The sequence below is a fragment of the Stylophora pistillata genome, chromosome 3 (genome assembly GCF_964205215.1).
Source record: "Stylophora pistillata chromosome 3, jaStyPist1.2, whole genome shotgun sequence".
Classification (NCBI taxonomy): Eukaryota; Metazoa; Cnidaria; class Anthozoa; order Scleractinia; family Pocilloporidae; genus Stylophora; species Stylophora pistillata.
Window position 1 is genome coordinate 4,575,001 of NC_142521.1, and position 13,490 is coordinate 4,588,490.

General features: G+C 35.6%; 2 protein-coding genes and 1 long non-coding RNA gene across 3 annotated transcripts in view; 1 reads left to right on the top strand and 2 right to left on the bottom strand.

Annotated features, from left to right (window-relative positions):
• Nucleotides 1–7,072, top strand: part of LOC111339546 (flap endonuclease 1) — a 16,179-nt gene extending 9,107 nt beyond the window's left edge. Inside the window, exons 12-17 of the mRNA XM_022946226.2 lie at nt 806–885; nt 1,256–1,288; nt 2,484–2,537; nt 2,819–2,883; nt 3,754–3,874; nt 5,891–7,072. Coding sequence (XP_022801961.2) covers nt 806–885; nt 1,256–1,288; nt 2,484–2,537; nt 2,819–2,883; nt 3,754–3,874; nt 5,891–5,965 — 428 coding nt within the window. The 3' untranslated portion in view covers nt 5,966–7,072. The remainder of the gene's footprint in view (nt 1–805; nt 886–1,255; nt 1,289–2,483; nt 2,538–2,818; nt 2,884–3,753; nt 3,875–5,890) is intronic.
• LOC148734181 (uncharacterized) lies at nt 3,332–4,389 on the bottom strand. Its single transcript, XR_015998445.1, has 2 exons — nt 4,002–4,389; nt 3,332–3,432 (listed from the first exon to the last, which is right to left on the bottom strand). It is a non-coding gene; the product is annotated as an uncharacterized LOC148734181 (long non-coding RNA).
• Nucleotides 7,073–7,964: 892 nt separating the features above from the next.
• On the bottom strand, nt 7,965–13,158 carry LOC111339555 (cilia- and flagella-associated protein 20). Its single transcript, XM_022946238.2, has 7 exons — nt 12,958–13,158; nt 12,780–12,859; nt 12,439–12,550; nt 12,202–12,324; nt 11,411–11,476; nt 10,570–10,680; nt 7,965–8,331 (listed from the first exon to the last, which is right to left on the bottom strand). Exons 1-7 carry the CDS (start codon nt 13,039–13,041, stop codon nt 8,326–8,328), a joined length of 582 nt encoding a protein of 193 aa, XP_022801973.1. The 5' UTR covers nt 13,042–13,158; the 3' UTR covers nt 7,965–8,325.
• Nucleotides 13,159–13,490: the final 332 nt, after the last annotated feature.

Here is a 13,490-nt window from a genome sequence, read left to right on the forward strand (position 1 = left end):
TTAACCCATTAATGGCTGCAGCTTTTGTGGAAAACTGTGTTTTGAAGCTAGTCGAGCAGATTTTGGGTCAATGTCGTGGTTTTAAAAGCTCAAACTTACCAAAAACCCCTTGACAGCTCATACACTCGACGGCCTTTCGATCCAAATGCAAAGTGGCAGCCTGAAAATCTTGGGCACGCGCAGAAAGCAAAATTTCGAGATAGTTTTTGGGTTGAAAAATAATGCCCCACGTACGACTTTTACTTTTCTCTCTTTCTCCTGCCCTTTGTTTCCCCTCTCCTTGCCTGAAGTTTCTCCTCACTTGCTGGAAATTTAGTAGGCTTCATTTTGGTGTAGAGATTTTTTAGGAAACTACTCATTATTTTCAAAGCACATGCTCAGAAAGGTAGGTGAGTAATGGAACAAGATTTTTGTGCAGATTTTCAGGTCAAAGTTACATGGTTTATTGGCTATTTCTCCAATCTCCTTCACTCAATTGTGCTCATTCTGGTATCATTTGTAAGATATTTTCAACTTGTTCAAGTACGTGCTCAAAGTTGTGCTCCAGGGTTAAAAGTGATGACGTCACAAGGCGTAGAAAGGGTGTGGGTCCCCATGGGTACATATGGGCGCACTGGACGTCAATAGGTTAAAGAAGTGTCGGTAGGTCTTCATTGACTGTCCATTTGCAAAATTATTTCATTTGCCTTTTAATGATAAAAAGTAGAACAAAAATTAATGCAAATTAAATTAGAAAAATAAAAGGCTGGTTTCTCCAGAAAGATTTTTCAAGTTAATGTCATTCGTAAATTCTATGACTCTTCAGGTATTGGGCCAAAAAGAGCAGTAGATTTAATCAAGCAATATAAGTCCATTGAAGAAATCATCAAACACATTGATACAAATGTAAGTCTGTGTGCATGTTGTGGTATTCATTCTTTAGCATTGTTGCACTTCACCAGTTTGGTAGCTAATTTGGTACACTAATGCACTTAGACAAAAAGTGTACATTTTCCCAGATGTTATTACATTAGTGAACCCACATGGGATGAAGGGGAACACAAAAAAAGCTTGTAAATAATAAATACTTTGAAAACAACAACATTTCACTGCACAAAGACACATTTCTAAATCTATTTAGTCCACCTAACACAATACCTTATTGATAGAGATTTAATTGTATGAACCATCCCCCGCCATAATGCAGTTCTCAAGTTTTCTATCTTTTCTCTCCATGTGTCAATGTTTTTTTTGTTTTTTTTGTTTTTTTTTTCAGAAATATACTTTACCTGAAGAATGGCCATATCAGGTAATTACACTTTGATCAAAGTTTTCAAACTTTGCATCATCATAGGTTGTACTTGACTTTCCTGTCCAAACCATTTTTTCTGAGCACATGAAGACCTTTTTAAAAAACTCTAATTTTTTAGTTTTCTTTGGCAGCCAGTGTTTTCACATGTTCATGAATTTTAAGGATGCAGGGTTGGTTGTGACACCAGACTGTAAACATGCTTGTAATAGCAAACTTATTTTGGTTCTGGGAAATCTTGATAAAAGAACTGTTTCATTTTTTTTCTAAATGAAGGTTTAGGGCCTTAAAGTGCCTATGACATCAACACGATTTTCACTCCAAATAAAAATATAGTATCTCTATTATACATCTACCGAAAACAAAGTCTGTCTAAAATATTTTTCCTCCTAAAATTTTAGCTCAAAGTTGACCTTTTTTCGATCAAATAGTGGTCAGACTGGAAGCGAGTTTCTTTGTCGGTATGACGTCATCTTGTGTACCCAGGAGTTTTGAAGCCACTCATTGCAGCATAGTTACGACCAGAGAAAACAACTCACAATATCTTCCTCCTTTTACCTTCGTTCTTTTACTCTGTGTCGTGTTTTCCACCATGATGCTTTGAATTCCAGCAAGCTGTGGTACACAAGATGACATCGCGAGGCCTGTTTTGGCCGCACAATTTGATACCACTTTTTACTAAGAAAACTTTCAAAATTCAGAGAGCTATAAACTCATCAATTTTTATTATATGTGGATGAAATTTTTTATTGCTTTTTAAGACTTGTAGTTTTTATTTAAGTTAAAATACCGTTGGTGTCATGGGCACTTTAAAAATTTATTATGCACCAAAATACTTCAGAAAAGTGAACAGTTTATCTAGTGGCCTTTTTGGTTTATTTTGTTTAATGATTTTTCCCTACGGCCATGCCAACCATGTTTACAACACAACTAAAACATGTAGTCAAAATTAGCATACAACTGTAATGTCCTTTCCATAACATCTGATGGCCTGTATAAATTATAGTGAAGGGTAAATACTTGATGAAAGCTGACCTCTAAACTTAGCATTTCCCTTAAATTCTTTGCCTAATCTTTCAATAGAAACTTTACTTCTGAAATCTAATCTTTCAGATCTTCTCTTAACTACTCTTACATCTTACAACTGTGTAAATCAGGAGAATTTTTAAGTACTTTGTGCCTATTTTATACACAGGAAGCCCGAGAACTTTTCAAGAACCCTGAGGTTTTACAAGATGCAGATATAAATGTGAGCTAGTGATGGTAGTAAGACTAAGTTAATTATAAGTCTTTTTTTTTTTATAAACATCCATGTAGAACATAAAGGAAAAGAAATTTGCTGAACACAGAAATATAAACAATCACATCTGAAGTAAGAGTTATTGTGTGTGCCCAGAGAGAGTTTTTGTGCTGTGACATCTACTGGCCACTGTTCAGTATTTTATGATCGTGTCATTCTCACATTTTGATATAACAACACGAATTGCGGTGTCTTATTGCTCTTTTAATTTATTGTCTGAATTTTTTTAGCTTAAGTGGGAGGCTCCAAATGAAGAGGAACTTGTGAAATTCCTAGTTGAAGAAAAAGGATTTAAGTGAGTTTATATGTATAATACAATGGGAATCAACAACTCTTTTTGGAGGCGACTGCTTGGCTGTCTCGTACTAAAGGAGATATTTAGCAATTATTCCATAAGGGTTCATCAGATATGAAATGGTAAATAACCAACAAGGTGCTTGGCACTGAGTTGGCTTTCTGTATCCAACAAGTGTGAATGGAATAATTTTTTTATAATCAAGTCATTCACAATGCACGGGAGAAGCCTTTGTTTTCTGCCCAAAAGAAAATCTAGCTTAGCAACACTTGGGTGATTTGGTATATGAGCTGAGAACCGAAGATGAGTGACCCCATCAGAACTCTAGAAAGGCAATTTCTGGAGTTGGAAATTTAATCATTGAGGTCGTACAGAGTTAAAATAAATATTCTATTAGTTGGAAAGTATGATGTATTTGTATTTTGGTTTTACAAAGATGCACAAAATAATTAAGTTATGATATAATTCACTATTTCTTTCGAGGAGAAATAAAAACAATCTGAATTAACATGAGGGTGTTAAAAATCCAAACTGGCAGGAAACAATTGGCTACAAACAAGCAAAAAAGACAATGAATTAAATTCTGGGCAAATTGGGTAGCATTTTGACAACAGGGTCAGCGCCTTAATCATTTGATCAGCAATCACTGCTGCCTCAAGGTGAGAGCAAAATTAATCATCAGCATGTATTTAGTTGTTTTGCACCAAGTTGCCTTGCTACAAATCAAAGTTGTTTGCTTTAGGGCCAATCTCAAAAAAACATTTCGTAGGGTTTGCCTTTGAGTTGTAGTGAAAAGACAAAGCGAAATGACCAGACACGACTTGTTATTCATCCCCTTAATTTTTGTTTTGTACATGTGTTTCTCATCAGTGAAGACAGAATACGTTCTGGAATAAAAAAGATCTTAAAGGCACGTAAAGGTTCTACTCAAGGAAGACTGGATTCCTTTTTCAAGGTTATGCCTTCGCCAAGTCCTCCGATTAAAAGAAAGGTGAGACAGTGGTTCATTGGATTCTCTGACTGCTGGAGATAGTATTCATGCAATTTCACAATAGCACCGTGATTTAGCACCGTGTTTATGTGAAACGTGAAATGTGAAACGGCAATCGTCAGCTTGCCCTTTCATGTTTCACATAAAATGACATGATCCTTGCTGCTTTAGCTTTGCATGAGATCACGTCATGATGGATTTGAAAGCGCCCTTGTATGACTTACAAGGAATAGTTTTGGTGCCCTGTTTCTGGCAATTATCTTCTACTCTGTGAGAAAAAGTGAAGAAAATCTTACATACATGGAAAATGTGAAATAGGTTACACTCGCGTAACAAAGCAAAGCACAACCAGCAAACGGGAAAAAATGGCAGGAAAAACAAGGGCATGAGGTCACTCTTGCTGTTCACATTTCATGTAAATACAATGCTAAATCTCTTTAATAGGTAGAATTTCTAAGGTTTTATTTCTTGTAAATCACAATATCACAGTAAAGGCAACATACTCCAACCACAAGCAGTGTTACTCTCTCTCAGAAGATGGCCCCTTTCTTGCACTGTATATAATTAAAAAAATCATTTCCTGTTGTCAATCAACTGATTTGGTTTGTCCCACAGCAAAACATGTTAGGCCCATTCCCTAACTGTGGCCATGTCAGTAATAATCATTCTTATTTATAGAAATGAAAAAGAAATAGACAACATTTTTGAAAGACATGTTTCAGCATGCTTATGCCATCTTCAATCAATGAATAACAGAATGTGAGTAATTAGATAATTATCTAAAATCCATGGCAGTTTATCAATTTTCTTGTGTGGGATGTAATTCCCGTTATATTGGCGAAACTAGTCACCACTTCTCTACTAGGATAAAGGAGCACACGAAAAGCGATAAAAATTCACATATATTTAAGCATTTTAACACATCTCCTTCTTGTAAGAACAAATACTCCCTTTCTTGCTTCAGTATTCTGCTAACAACTCAATTGATTTAAAACTCAAAGATGCTTTTATATAAATAAGATCAAACCTGAACTTAACAAACAATTATAGCATATTATAAACAGTTTTCTAGCATTTTAGTTCACACCTTTGATGTTTGGTGTCACGTTGTAATTAGTACCCGCTTTTGTATTACTTCAAACTGTAAATATTTTATTCATCTACCTGTCTGTTATATAATTACTCACGCTCTGTTACTCATTGATTGAAGATGGCATAAGCATGCCGAAACATGTCTCTCAAAAAAGTTGTCTATTTCTTACAATACTTATCATACTTGCTACTACTATGACCTTATAGAAATGAAAAAGTTGTAGTGGGACCATTGACAAAATATGTTTCAGTTTTCAAAAAAGTAAAATTTAGAATTGTAATGTGACTGTTCATTAAATTGTGGAAGTATTAGTTATGAAAAAGTACCTAGTTGTATACTGTTTTCCATTCTTATTTATTTCAATTATGGAGCTTATGTGCTCTCTATTTTTTTTTCGATGAAATAGTGTGCTATCGTCTATATATATTTTATAAACGAAGCGCAAGGGCCCTACTAGGAGAATATCGGCCTGAGGTCTTGACAGTACAGACCGAGCGCAGCGCTCGCTCTGTACAAAAAAGACAGAGGGCCGATATTCTTCCAGTACGGTCGCATCCTGAGCAAGCTTGGTTAATAAGAGATTTATTATGTGACTGAAGTTCAAAGGGACACGAGTGCAGTATCATTTAGGACCATTCGGGGCGGTGCCCGGTCCAATACTGAGAGAATATTGACCAGCAATAGAGCATTTTGATTGGTTGATTTTAGTTATTGGCCCTCTAACTGCCTGAATCATGTAATAAGAGGTCATATTGAATGCTATAGTAGAACTACTTAACTTCAGTGTGACTACTTCAGGTTCAAAGCAAAGGGTTTATGCAAAAAGTTAGCCTTGAATGCTATTGAAATAAAAAAAAATAGATGTCTTGACCATAAGGGGGGGAAAAGTCATTCCTTAACTTTTTTTCTTGATTTCCTTCTAGAACGAGGATACCAAGGGATCAAAAACAAAGAAATCCAAATCAACTGCTAAAGCAACAGTAAAGAGGCCCAAGTAAAAGGCACTTTTGAATCAGATATCATTAACAGTAGTGATAATTCTCTCTTTTTCATATGTACTGAAACTGTTAAACTTTATTGATAATGTGAAAAGGCAAGCAAAAAGGTTAGAGTAGAAATTTTACTTCTCCCTGTTAATTGACGTAGTAATGAAACAGAATATAGCATTGGACAGAAAAGCAGATAATCAAAGGGAAAGAACTGAAAGAACAAGTCTGTATTGATTTGCAAAACCGTTTTACGTAACCATGCTTAGTAGAGAAGAAATTGCTTTCTGTCACCAGATCTTTTGTTTGTCGTGAAAATACAAAATACAGACTCTAGTGTGTTCATATTGAGAAGATCTTTCAACACCTGTAACACCTTGAAAGAAGTTGTGGGTATCCTTGATATTTGATACATTGTTTTAGCTCCAGTGAGCGAGAGAAGCTATCATTGGGAGTTCCTTCATCGGCCTAAATCATTATGTTTCCTTTGCACACAACGACTGACAACTAGTTAATTTCGTACTAAAATAGAAATCACCAGACTTGGTTGGAAGGTAGAGGTATGTGTTACATTTCTATTGAACAGACTTCACTTTCATGACTGCAAATATATGAAAATTGTGTTTGCAAAGTGGAACTTAAGAAAAGAATATTATAATAAACACCGCAGTAACTAACAATACTTATAAAAATAAGTAGTTGTGCAAATAAGACCTGAAAAAAGAAAAAAAAAATTCAGGCTTGTATAGTAGTTAACCCATGACATGCGATACCAGTGCAGAGCTCTACCAACTGAGGTAACATGCTGATGGAGTTGGTAATTTTGTTGGTTTGTGATAAACCCATGAAATGATAAAAATTGACTGTGAATATGTGAAAATCGTACATGTGGACTGCAGAGTAAGAAGTGAATATGACAGGTTTATTACTATCAAACAAAATCACCATCTCTCCCTTGGCTTATTAGCCTAGTCTGCAGAGGTCATGGATTCAATATTCCCATATAAACCTGAATTTTTGTAGGCTTTATATTCACTACTGCATAAATGCATTCACTACTGCAAAGGTCGCCTTCATATTTATTGTTGGTCCATTGGAATAAAAACATCTGAAAATGTTGTAGGGAAGTGCACAAGGATAACATAGCCTGTGTATGGCCACCCCCCACCCCCCCCCCCCCTCAACTCTCCAGAAGAAAATTGGGAAGGGTGATTATTACCTCTGATTATTATAAATGGAAGTGCTTCCTACCATGACTGAAAGCCCAAACAAAAGTGTACGAGGTTTAAGAGTACTTCCAAGATGGTCAGTATCCTGATGAGTTTAACAAAAACCAGAAGATGAACTTGTAGTGAGACACCAGTCAAAATGTTAGTCCAGTCCAATTAATCTTTTTTTTTGTTGTTGTTGAGCATTTTAAAAAGACAAGGATTGTTCTTTTATTACAATCATTTTGAAATCAATGGTAATCCTTGCACTCTGATTGGCTCTCATCAGTACAAATTATTCACAAATCACACTCTTTTTTAAATTGCATCTTTTCCTCCTAATTAAAGGAGCATTGACAGAAAAGATGGCATCATACTTACTAAACATCATCAACTCGTGATAAAGAGATTAGGCAGGGTATGCACTTAGCAGGTTGGGGTGAATTCCAGTCAATGATGTGAATGTTCAGCAATGTAATTGTTGATATTGACATTTCTCACCACTTGCTTGTGTTCTGTCAGTCATGTTGTGAGTTTCCTTCCAGTCTCGCAGATGACAGAGGTTTGGCAGTCAGAGCACTTAGAAAATGCTCCTGTCTGTCTTTATTTTTGATGTTACTAAATAGGGCAACGCGAATACTGAAGTATGGTTTCAGATATGCCCTTTATTTACGGTTATAATTAGTTTAGTTGTAAGAGCCACTTCTATTTGGAGAAAAGTTTTCCCCTGGAATTTTTTTTATATTCGGCTAAATTTGCAATTTTAAGAAATTCTTAGAACCACTCATAAAAAACAGATCCAGTTGTGATTATACACAGTAAATTTATTTTCTTTTTACAATAATATACTTACAATGATTACAATGTGTGAAGTAATCAGTGTTGGAGTAAAAAGTACAGCCAAAAATATCTAATTCTCAGACAACTAGCTTGACTGTTAGAGTTATTTATTCATAGTGGCGAAAGATGCTCTTCAAGTCTATTTCATCATAAGCCTTAAATGAAACTCCAGATTAATCTCAGAAACTGATTTGCAAAGAATATGTTCCTTTTTAAAGGCAAATGAAAGCTTAAATGAAGATTGATACCAATAACAGGCTGTTTCAGCAACAAATCCAAAATTTTTTTTTCCCTCCCATGAACCCCAAAATCCATCAGTCAGATTCATACCTGCAAGAATAAATGTCACATGTCAAATAAGTAAAAACTGTGGTTGACAAAAATACTTTTTTCAGTTGTGGTTACACAATGGTCACTAACTGAGGGTTCGCAACTGACAACAATTTCACTTTGAGGAATGAATGTTAGTGTTTTACACATGGGAAATACTGGAACCAAAGAAATGCCATACAATAACTCTGCCATAAACACCACTCAAGGCACATATAGGGTAAAATTGCTGGATGCTGATTGGCTGAGACCAAGAGGATCATGCTCAATCTCAAGAGGACTTTTGGTTATTAAAGGCAATGACTACTTGAACTGGATTGACTGAGCATGCATGACCTGCCATTAACTCCTTTCCTGCTTGGAATGGATTTTGCACAATTCTAACAAAGCATTGAATAGCAGGTGCTATCTTATTCTCATTGTTATGAGAAGTTCTCCCTCGTCGGGACAAAAAAAAAAATGCTTTCTGTTGAAAAAATACTATGATATCATAGGTGATTCCTTTGAAAAAAAAAAAACTTGTGGATTTCTCATATGTTTTCATATACTGTTATAACACATTAAGAAGAGGAAAAAATATTCTAAGAAAGAGGGCTTATCACACAAGCAAGCTGCATAGACAGCTCTCACTTAAGGAAAACATATTTCAATAACTTCCCATTCACTTTTAACTTAAAAATGTAATTAAATCCACCATGGGCTGTTGGGCCTGGAATGACCTCACCATATACCCAATTCACTCAATTTCCTCAACACTAGCCTTTAATTCTTCCAAGATCCACAAAATATGTGATGAAGACAAACTAGTGTAATAAAAAAATGCGAGCCCCAGATGGGACTTGAACCATGATCTAGTCGGATGCTCTAACCACTAAGCTACTGGAGACTCTATGGTGAGCAAGGGTCAATTTGTGGGTATCAACTGGAACTGCATCGTGCAGCTACACAGCCAAGTATTGGTCAGTGCCTGTGAAACTCACTAACAGCATCACACTGTCACATTAAAGCATATCAAGATGTAGCTAACCAACCTCCAAAGCGAGCATGTGAAGATAAAGCAATTTTAATGTAATAGAAAAAATCCGAGCCTCAGATGGGACTTAAACCCATGGAGGGTGGTGGGTTCAGGTCCAATCTGGGGTTTGGATTTTTTCTATTACATTAAAATTGCTTTATCTTCACATGCTCACTTTGGAAGTTGGTTGGCCACATCTTGATATGCTTTAATGTGACAGCACGATGCTGTTAGAATGGTTTGTACAACTTCAGACAAACAAAATTCAAGGAATTTTCAAGGACAAAAAATGGTTTTCAAGGACTAAGTTTTATTCATAAATCTAAACCATTTATGATTGAATACACATTTGCCCATCGCTCAGTTAAATTGAAAACAAAGGGAAATAAAAAATTCATCGACCAAAACACAGCCAAACAACTACATGTTTACTTTGCCCCTTGAAACAAAAGCACATGGTGGACTACCCCACATTGGAGGCCTTTCGCATGAAATTGAGGCAAGATCCAACTTTGCTTCGTGTACCACTCACGTTTTATACCGACCATTTTCGCTTTTTGGTAGTTACTAGACAGTGGACAAATTTCCATAGCAAAATCATTTAATTTATCAGAAAAGTGATAAGGTGCACAGAAGTTGCTAAATTTCAAGGACTTTTCATGACCTACTAAAGAAATCAAGTACTTTTCAAGGGCTCTACCAAATTCAAGGACTTTTCAAGATGACCGTTAAAATTCAACACCTTTTCAACATTGTATGAATCATGTGTTAGTGAGTTTCACAGGCGCTCACCAATAGTTGGCTTTGTAGCTGTGCGATGCGGTTCTAGTTGAGGCCCACAAATTGACCCTTGCTCACTGTAGAGTCTCCAGTAGCTCAGTGGTTAGAGCATCCGACTAGATCACGGAGGGTTGTGGGTTCAAGTCCCATCTGGAGCTTGGATTTTTTCTATTACATTAAAATTGCTTTATCTTCACAAGACTAACTAGATATCACTAAAATAATGAAATGAAAAGGAGGGCTACAGTTTTCCTATTTGGTGATTGATAGTAACATTTCCAACACTGGCAACCATTTGTCTTTCATAAAAGCTGTCACTTTAATTGTGTGTGTGTAGTATTTGTATGGAAATCATGCACAGTCTCAAAATGCACAATTCAATTAAAAATGAATCACCTTAACTAAGCTTTAGACTAAATTTCTCTACAAATATCTATATTTACCTTGGCTTTGTTTTGCACTGGTAAGTAAAGTTTGAATTCTGCTGGTAGTTCATCTTCTGAGTACAGGCGGTCAGAAAAGTAAACTCGTCTAATTCTGCAGTTGGCGTGAATCTGCAATTATGCATTCACATACAACATATGGTACAAGAAAACTGAAATGAGCTTTGCACTATGATAATCTCAAAAACTAGAAAAGGTTGAAGACCTGATGTCATTGAAGAAAAAAAAAAAAACAATCTGAGCCCTGCTCTTTATCTACTGTTAACTACTAAAATACTGTCTAATGTCTAAATTAGTAAGTAAAGTGTTTATATAATAAATGCCAAGCACGTATTGGTAAGTTAATTTAATTAGTATTAGATGAATAAATTGAATGTTAGTTTCAAGGTAGAAAAACTTTGAGATAAGGGCAGATAGTGTAATGGCTTACACTTCAATTATTGTAAATTTACTCTATTGAGCTCTTTTATTCAAAGACTTCTCAAAAAGAGATGTTTTATTTGTTGCCATTTGAAATAAACTCAACCTTGCATGTAATCAAATGTACCAGCCAGCTCAACTTTTGATTCACTTTTGTGGTGTCCAATTTTCAAAAGTACAAAAATCTCTAAATCAACAAACATTAGGTGTATATTTCCTGTACTTTATTAAAATCATTATTGTTATCATCATCATCATCATCATCATCATTATTATTATTATTATTATTATTATTGTTACTATCATTATTTTCACAACATGGACACTAGGATAGAGTACACTGGGTCAAAAGCAAAATAGAATAAAGGATAAAATTAACATGACAGGAAATGTGTTAGTCTCTAACGTATCCAAGGCATACCTGAACTCGAAGTGTTTCAATGTAATTTGTGCCATAAGCCCGCCTTGTAAAATCTGAAAGATTAAACTGTTGACAATACACACTGAGTTATTGGAGATCATAAAATAATGGAAATCACCAGGATTACACACAATTGCATTCCTCCAATTGAGGACTGGAGTGCTTCTCCAAGGGTTAAAATGAGACATGAGAAGCACTTACTTAATTTTTCTTTAATAGAGACCGATGAAGGGTTGTCTTAGCAAATATAATAGACATATGATCTAAATTGAGTAGGTGGTTGAATTAAATTATATTCGGGTAGCAAGCCTGGGGCCTTACAAAGCCACAAGTCCTTCTTAGGGGTCTGGGGTCAACATGCTCCCCCAAAACATTTGAAATACGAGACCCTCTGATATGTGATTTCCTCTTTTTCCTCTTTTTCCTCATTTTTAATCAAGTCCTCACTTCCAGCCAAAAAGTAACACATAGGGGATTATTTTCAATAAAAGTTGAAACACTGTATGGGCTGATAACCAAGATTAAGGAAATAAATCAGGATACTAACAATTTAATATCTAAGGCTGAAAATTTGATAAATACATTTATATCGAAATTTGGTCACATCCATACAATGTTGGATATCCTCTCTCCAGTACATAAGAGTCATAAAAGTACCTTGTAAATCCTACACCAATACACAAAGGAAAACATAAAAGAAACTTGAGCTGAGGTAAGTTTGCAAGCTCAGAGTGAAAACAATCGAGGCGTAGCAACAACATATTGCATCCACTAAATTAGCAAAATTTTACCTGAATTTGATTCCAGCCGTCGTCAAGCCTCATGGGCATCGTGCAAATGAATGGTTTCACTCGCGTTGTTGATTGGTAGTTGGATGCGCGAAATCGTCTTCTAACATTCTTGTCGTCCAGGACCTACAGGAAGTGTCAACAAATGACTTTAGTTTGAATAATGAAATTATCTCAAACCATCAAATATTTTAATTCTTTCAAACTCAAATATACAGAGTTGGAAACTATCGTATTTACCTGAACTTCAAACGTGAAGTATTTTTTCAAATTTTTAATGATCATCACAAGGAATGGTAACTTTATTCCAAGAGTCTTCTTTGCGTCAGCGGGACATGTGATATAAGTTGTACTGGAGTGGAAAAAATAAACCAGTTCATGTTAGAAAGGAGTTGGATGATGATTTGCAGCTAAAATACCAAGCAATTATTTCCGAAATATAAATACGAATGTATATAAATAATAATATTCTTATTTGCATGTAGGCTTGCTACAAAATTACTCCTAATTCACTGCTGATCTTCATGGTCGATGAAAGAGTTTCCGCAACTTTTGAATCATTTTGTAGATAAATCTCATACCTGACGTTTGTTCCGACGACCTCCAAAACAAGCGACTGAATGTCGTTATCCGTTATTCTCTTTATGTGTCCATTTCTTACCTGAAAGTTCAAAATTACTGAAATTAAGCTTAGGGCAGGGGAAAACTCTCCACAGAGTGTGAGCTTACTCAATACCGCAATAGTACAAGTCTGCTTACTTTCTTGTCCCAGATTTGTAGGGGCTTGCTGCCAATACTATATAATATGGATAGAAATCCTGATTGAAATGTGTTTTTAAACATGCCTACTTATGTAGCAATTTTTTTAAATCAAAGAAACAGCTATCCTTCACACAACAGTGACTGGCGTGTTGTTGCTCAAGTGAACAGTGGTTGATCTGTCGTTAGGCACAAGGTCTGTTTGTTTGTTCATGCGCGGCAGTTCAATTACTATGGAGACTGAGCGATACGCTTGTGATGCTTAACCTCGCTTTCAAGTAACAAAAGAAGACTCACACTGCCCTAGAGAACCTCGTGGTTTCTGAAGTTCCGAAGACTTGTTCGTTGCCAAAGTGCGAAAGCGTTTCTGCGAATGATGAACATTTCTATAGAATTTCAGTTGCAGGAAATACTACCATATCGAAAAAATAAGAAGCCTTATGTGGAAAATACTATCCAAATCCAGAGCTGAAAAATATAGTAGCGAAGCAAGTCACTAGTGTTTCGGGTATTCCCTTTTAGGAATGCCCGAA

Bases quoted from the DNA above. Each gene is read 5' to 3' on its own strand.
- LOC111339555 (XM_022946238.2), bottom strand. From the start codon at position 13,041: ATGTTTAAAAACACATTTCAATCAGGATTTCTATCCATATTATATAGT. The intron at 12,551-12,779 runs GTATGAGATTTA...TTTCCACTCCAG, and splicing joins GTCGTCGGAACAAACGTCAG to TACAACTTATATCACATGTC. The intron at 10,681-11,410 runs GTATGCCTTGGA...GCATAATTGCAG, and splicing joins TTGAAACACTTCGAGTTCAG to ATTCACGCCAACTGCAGAAT.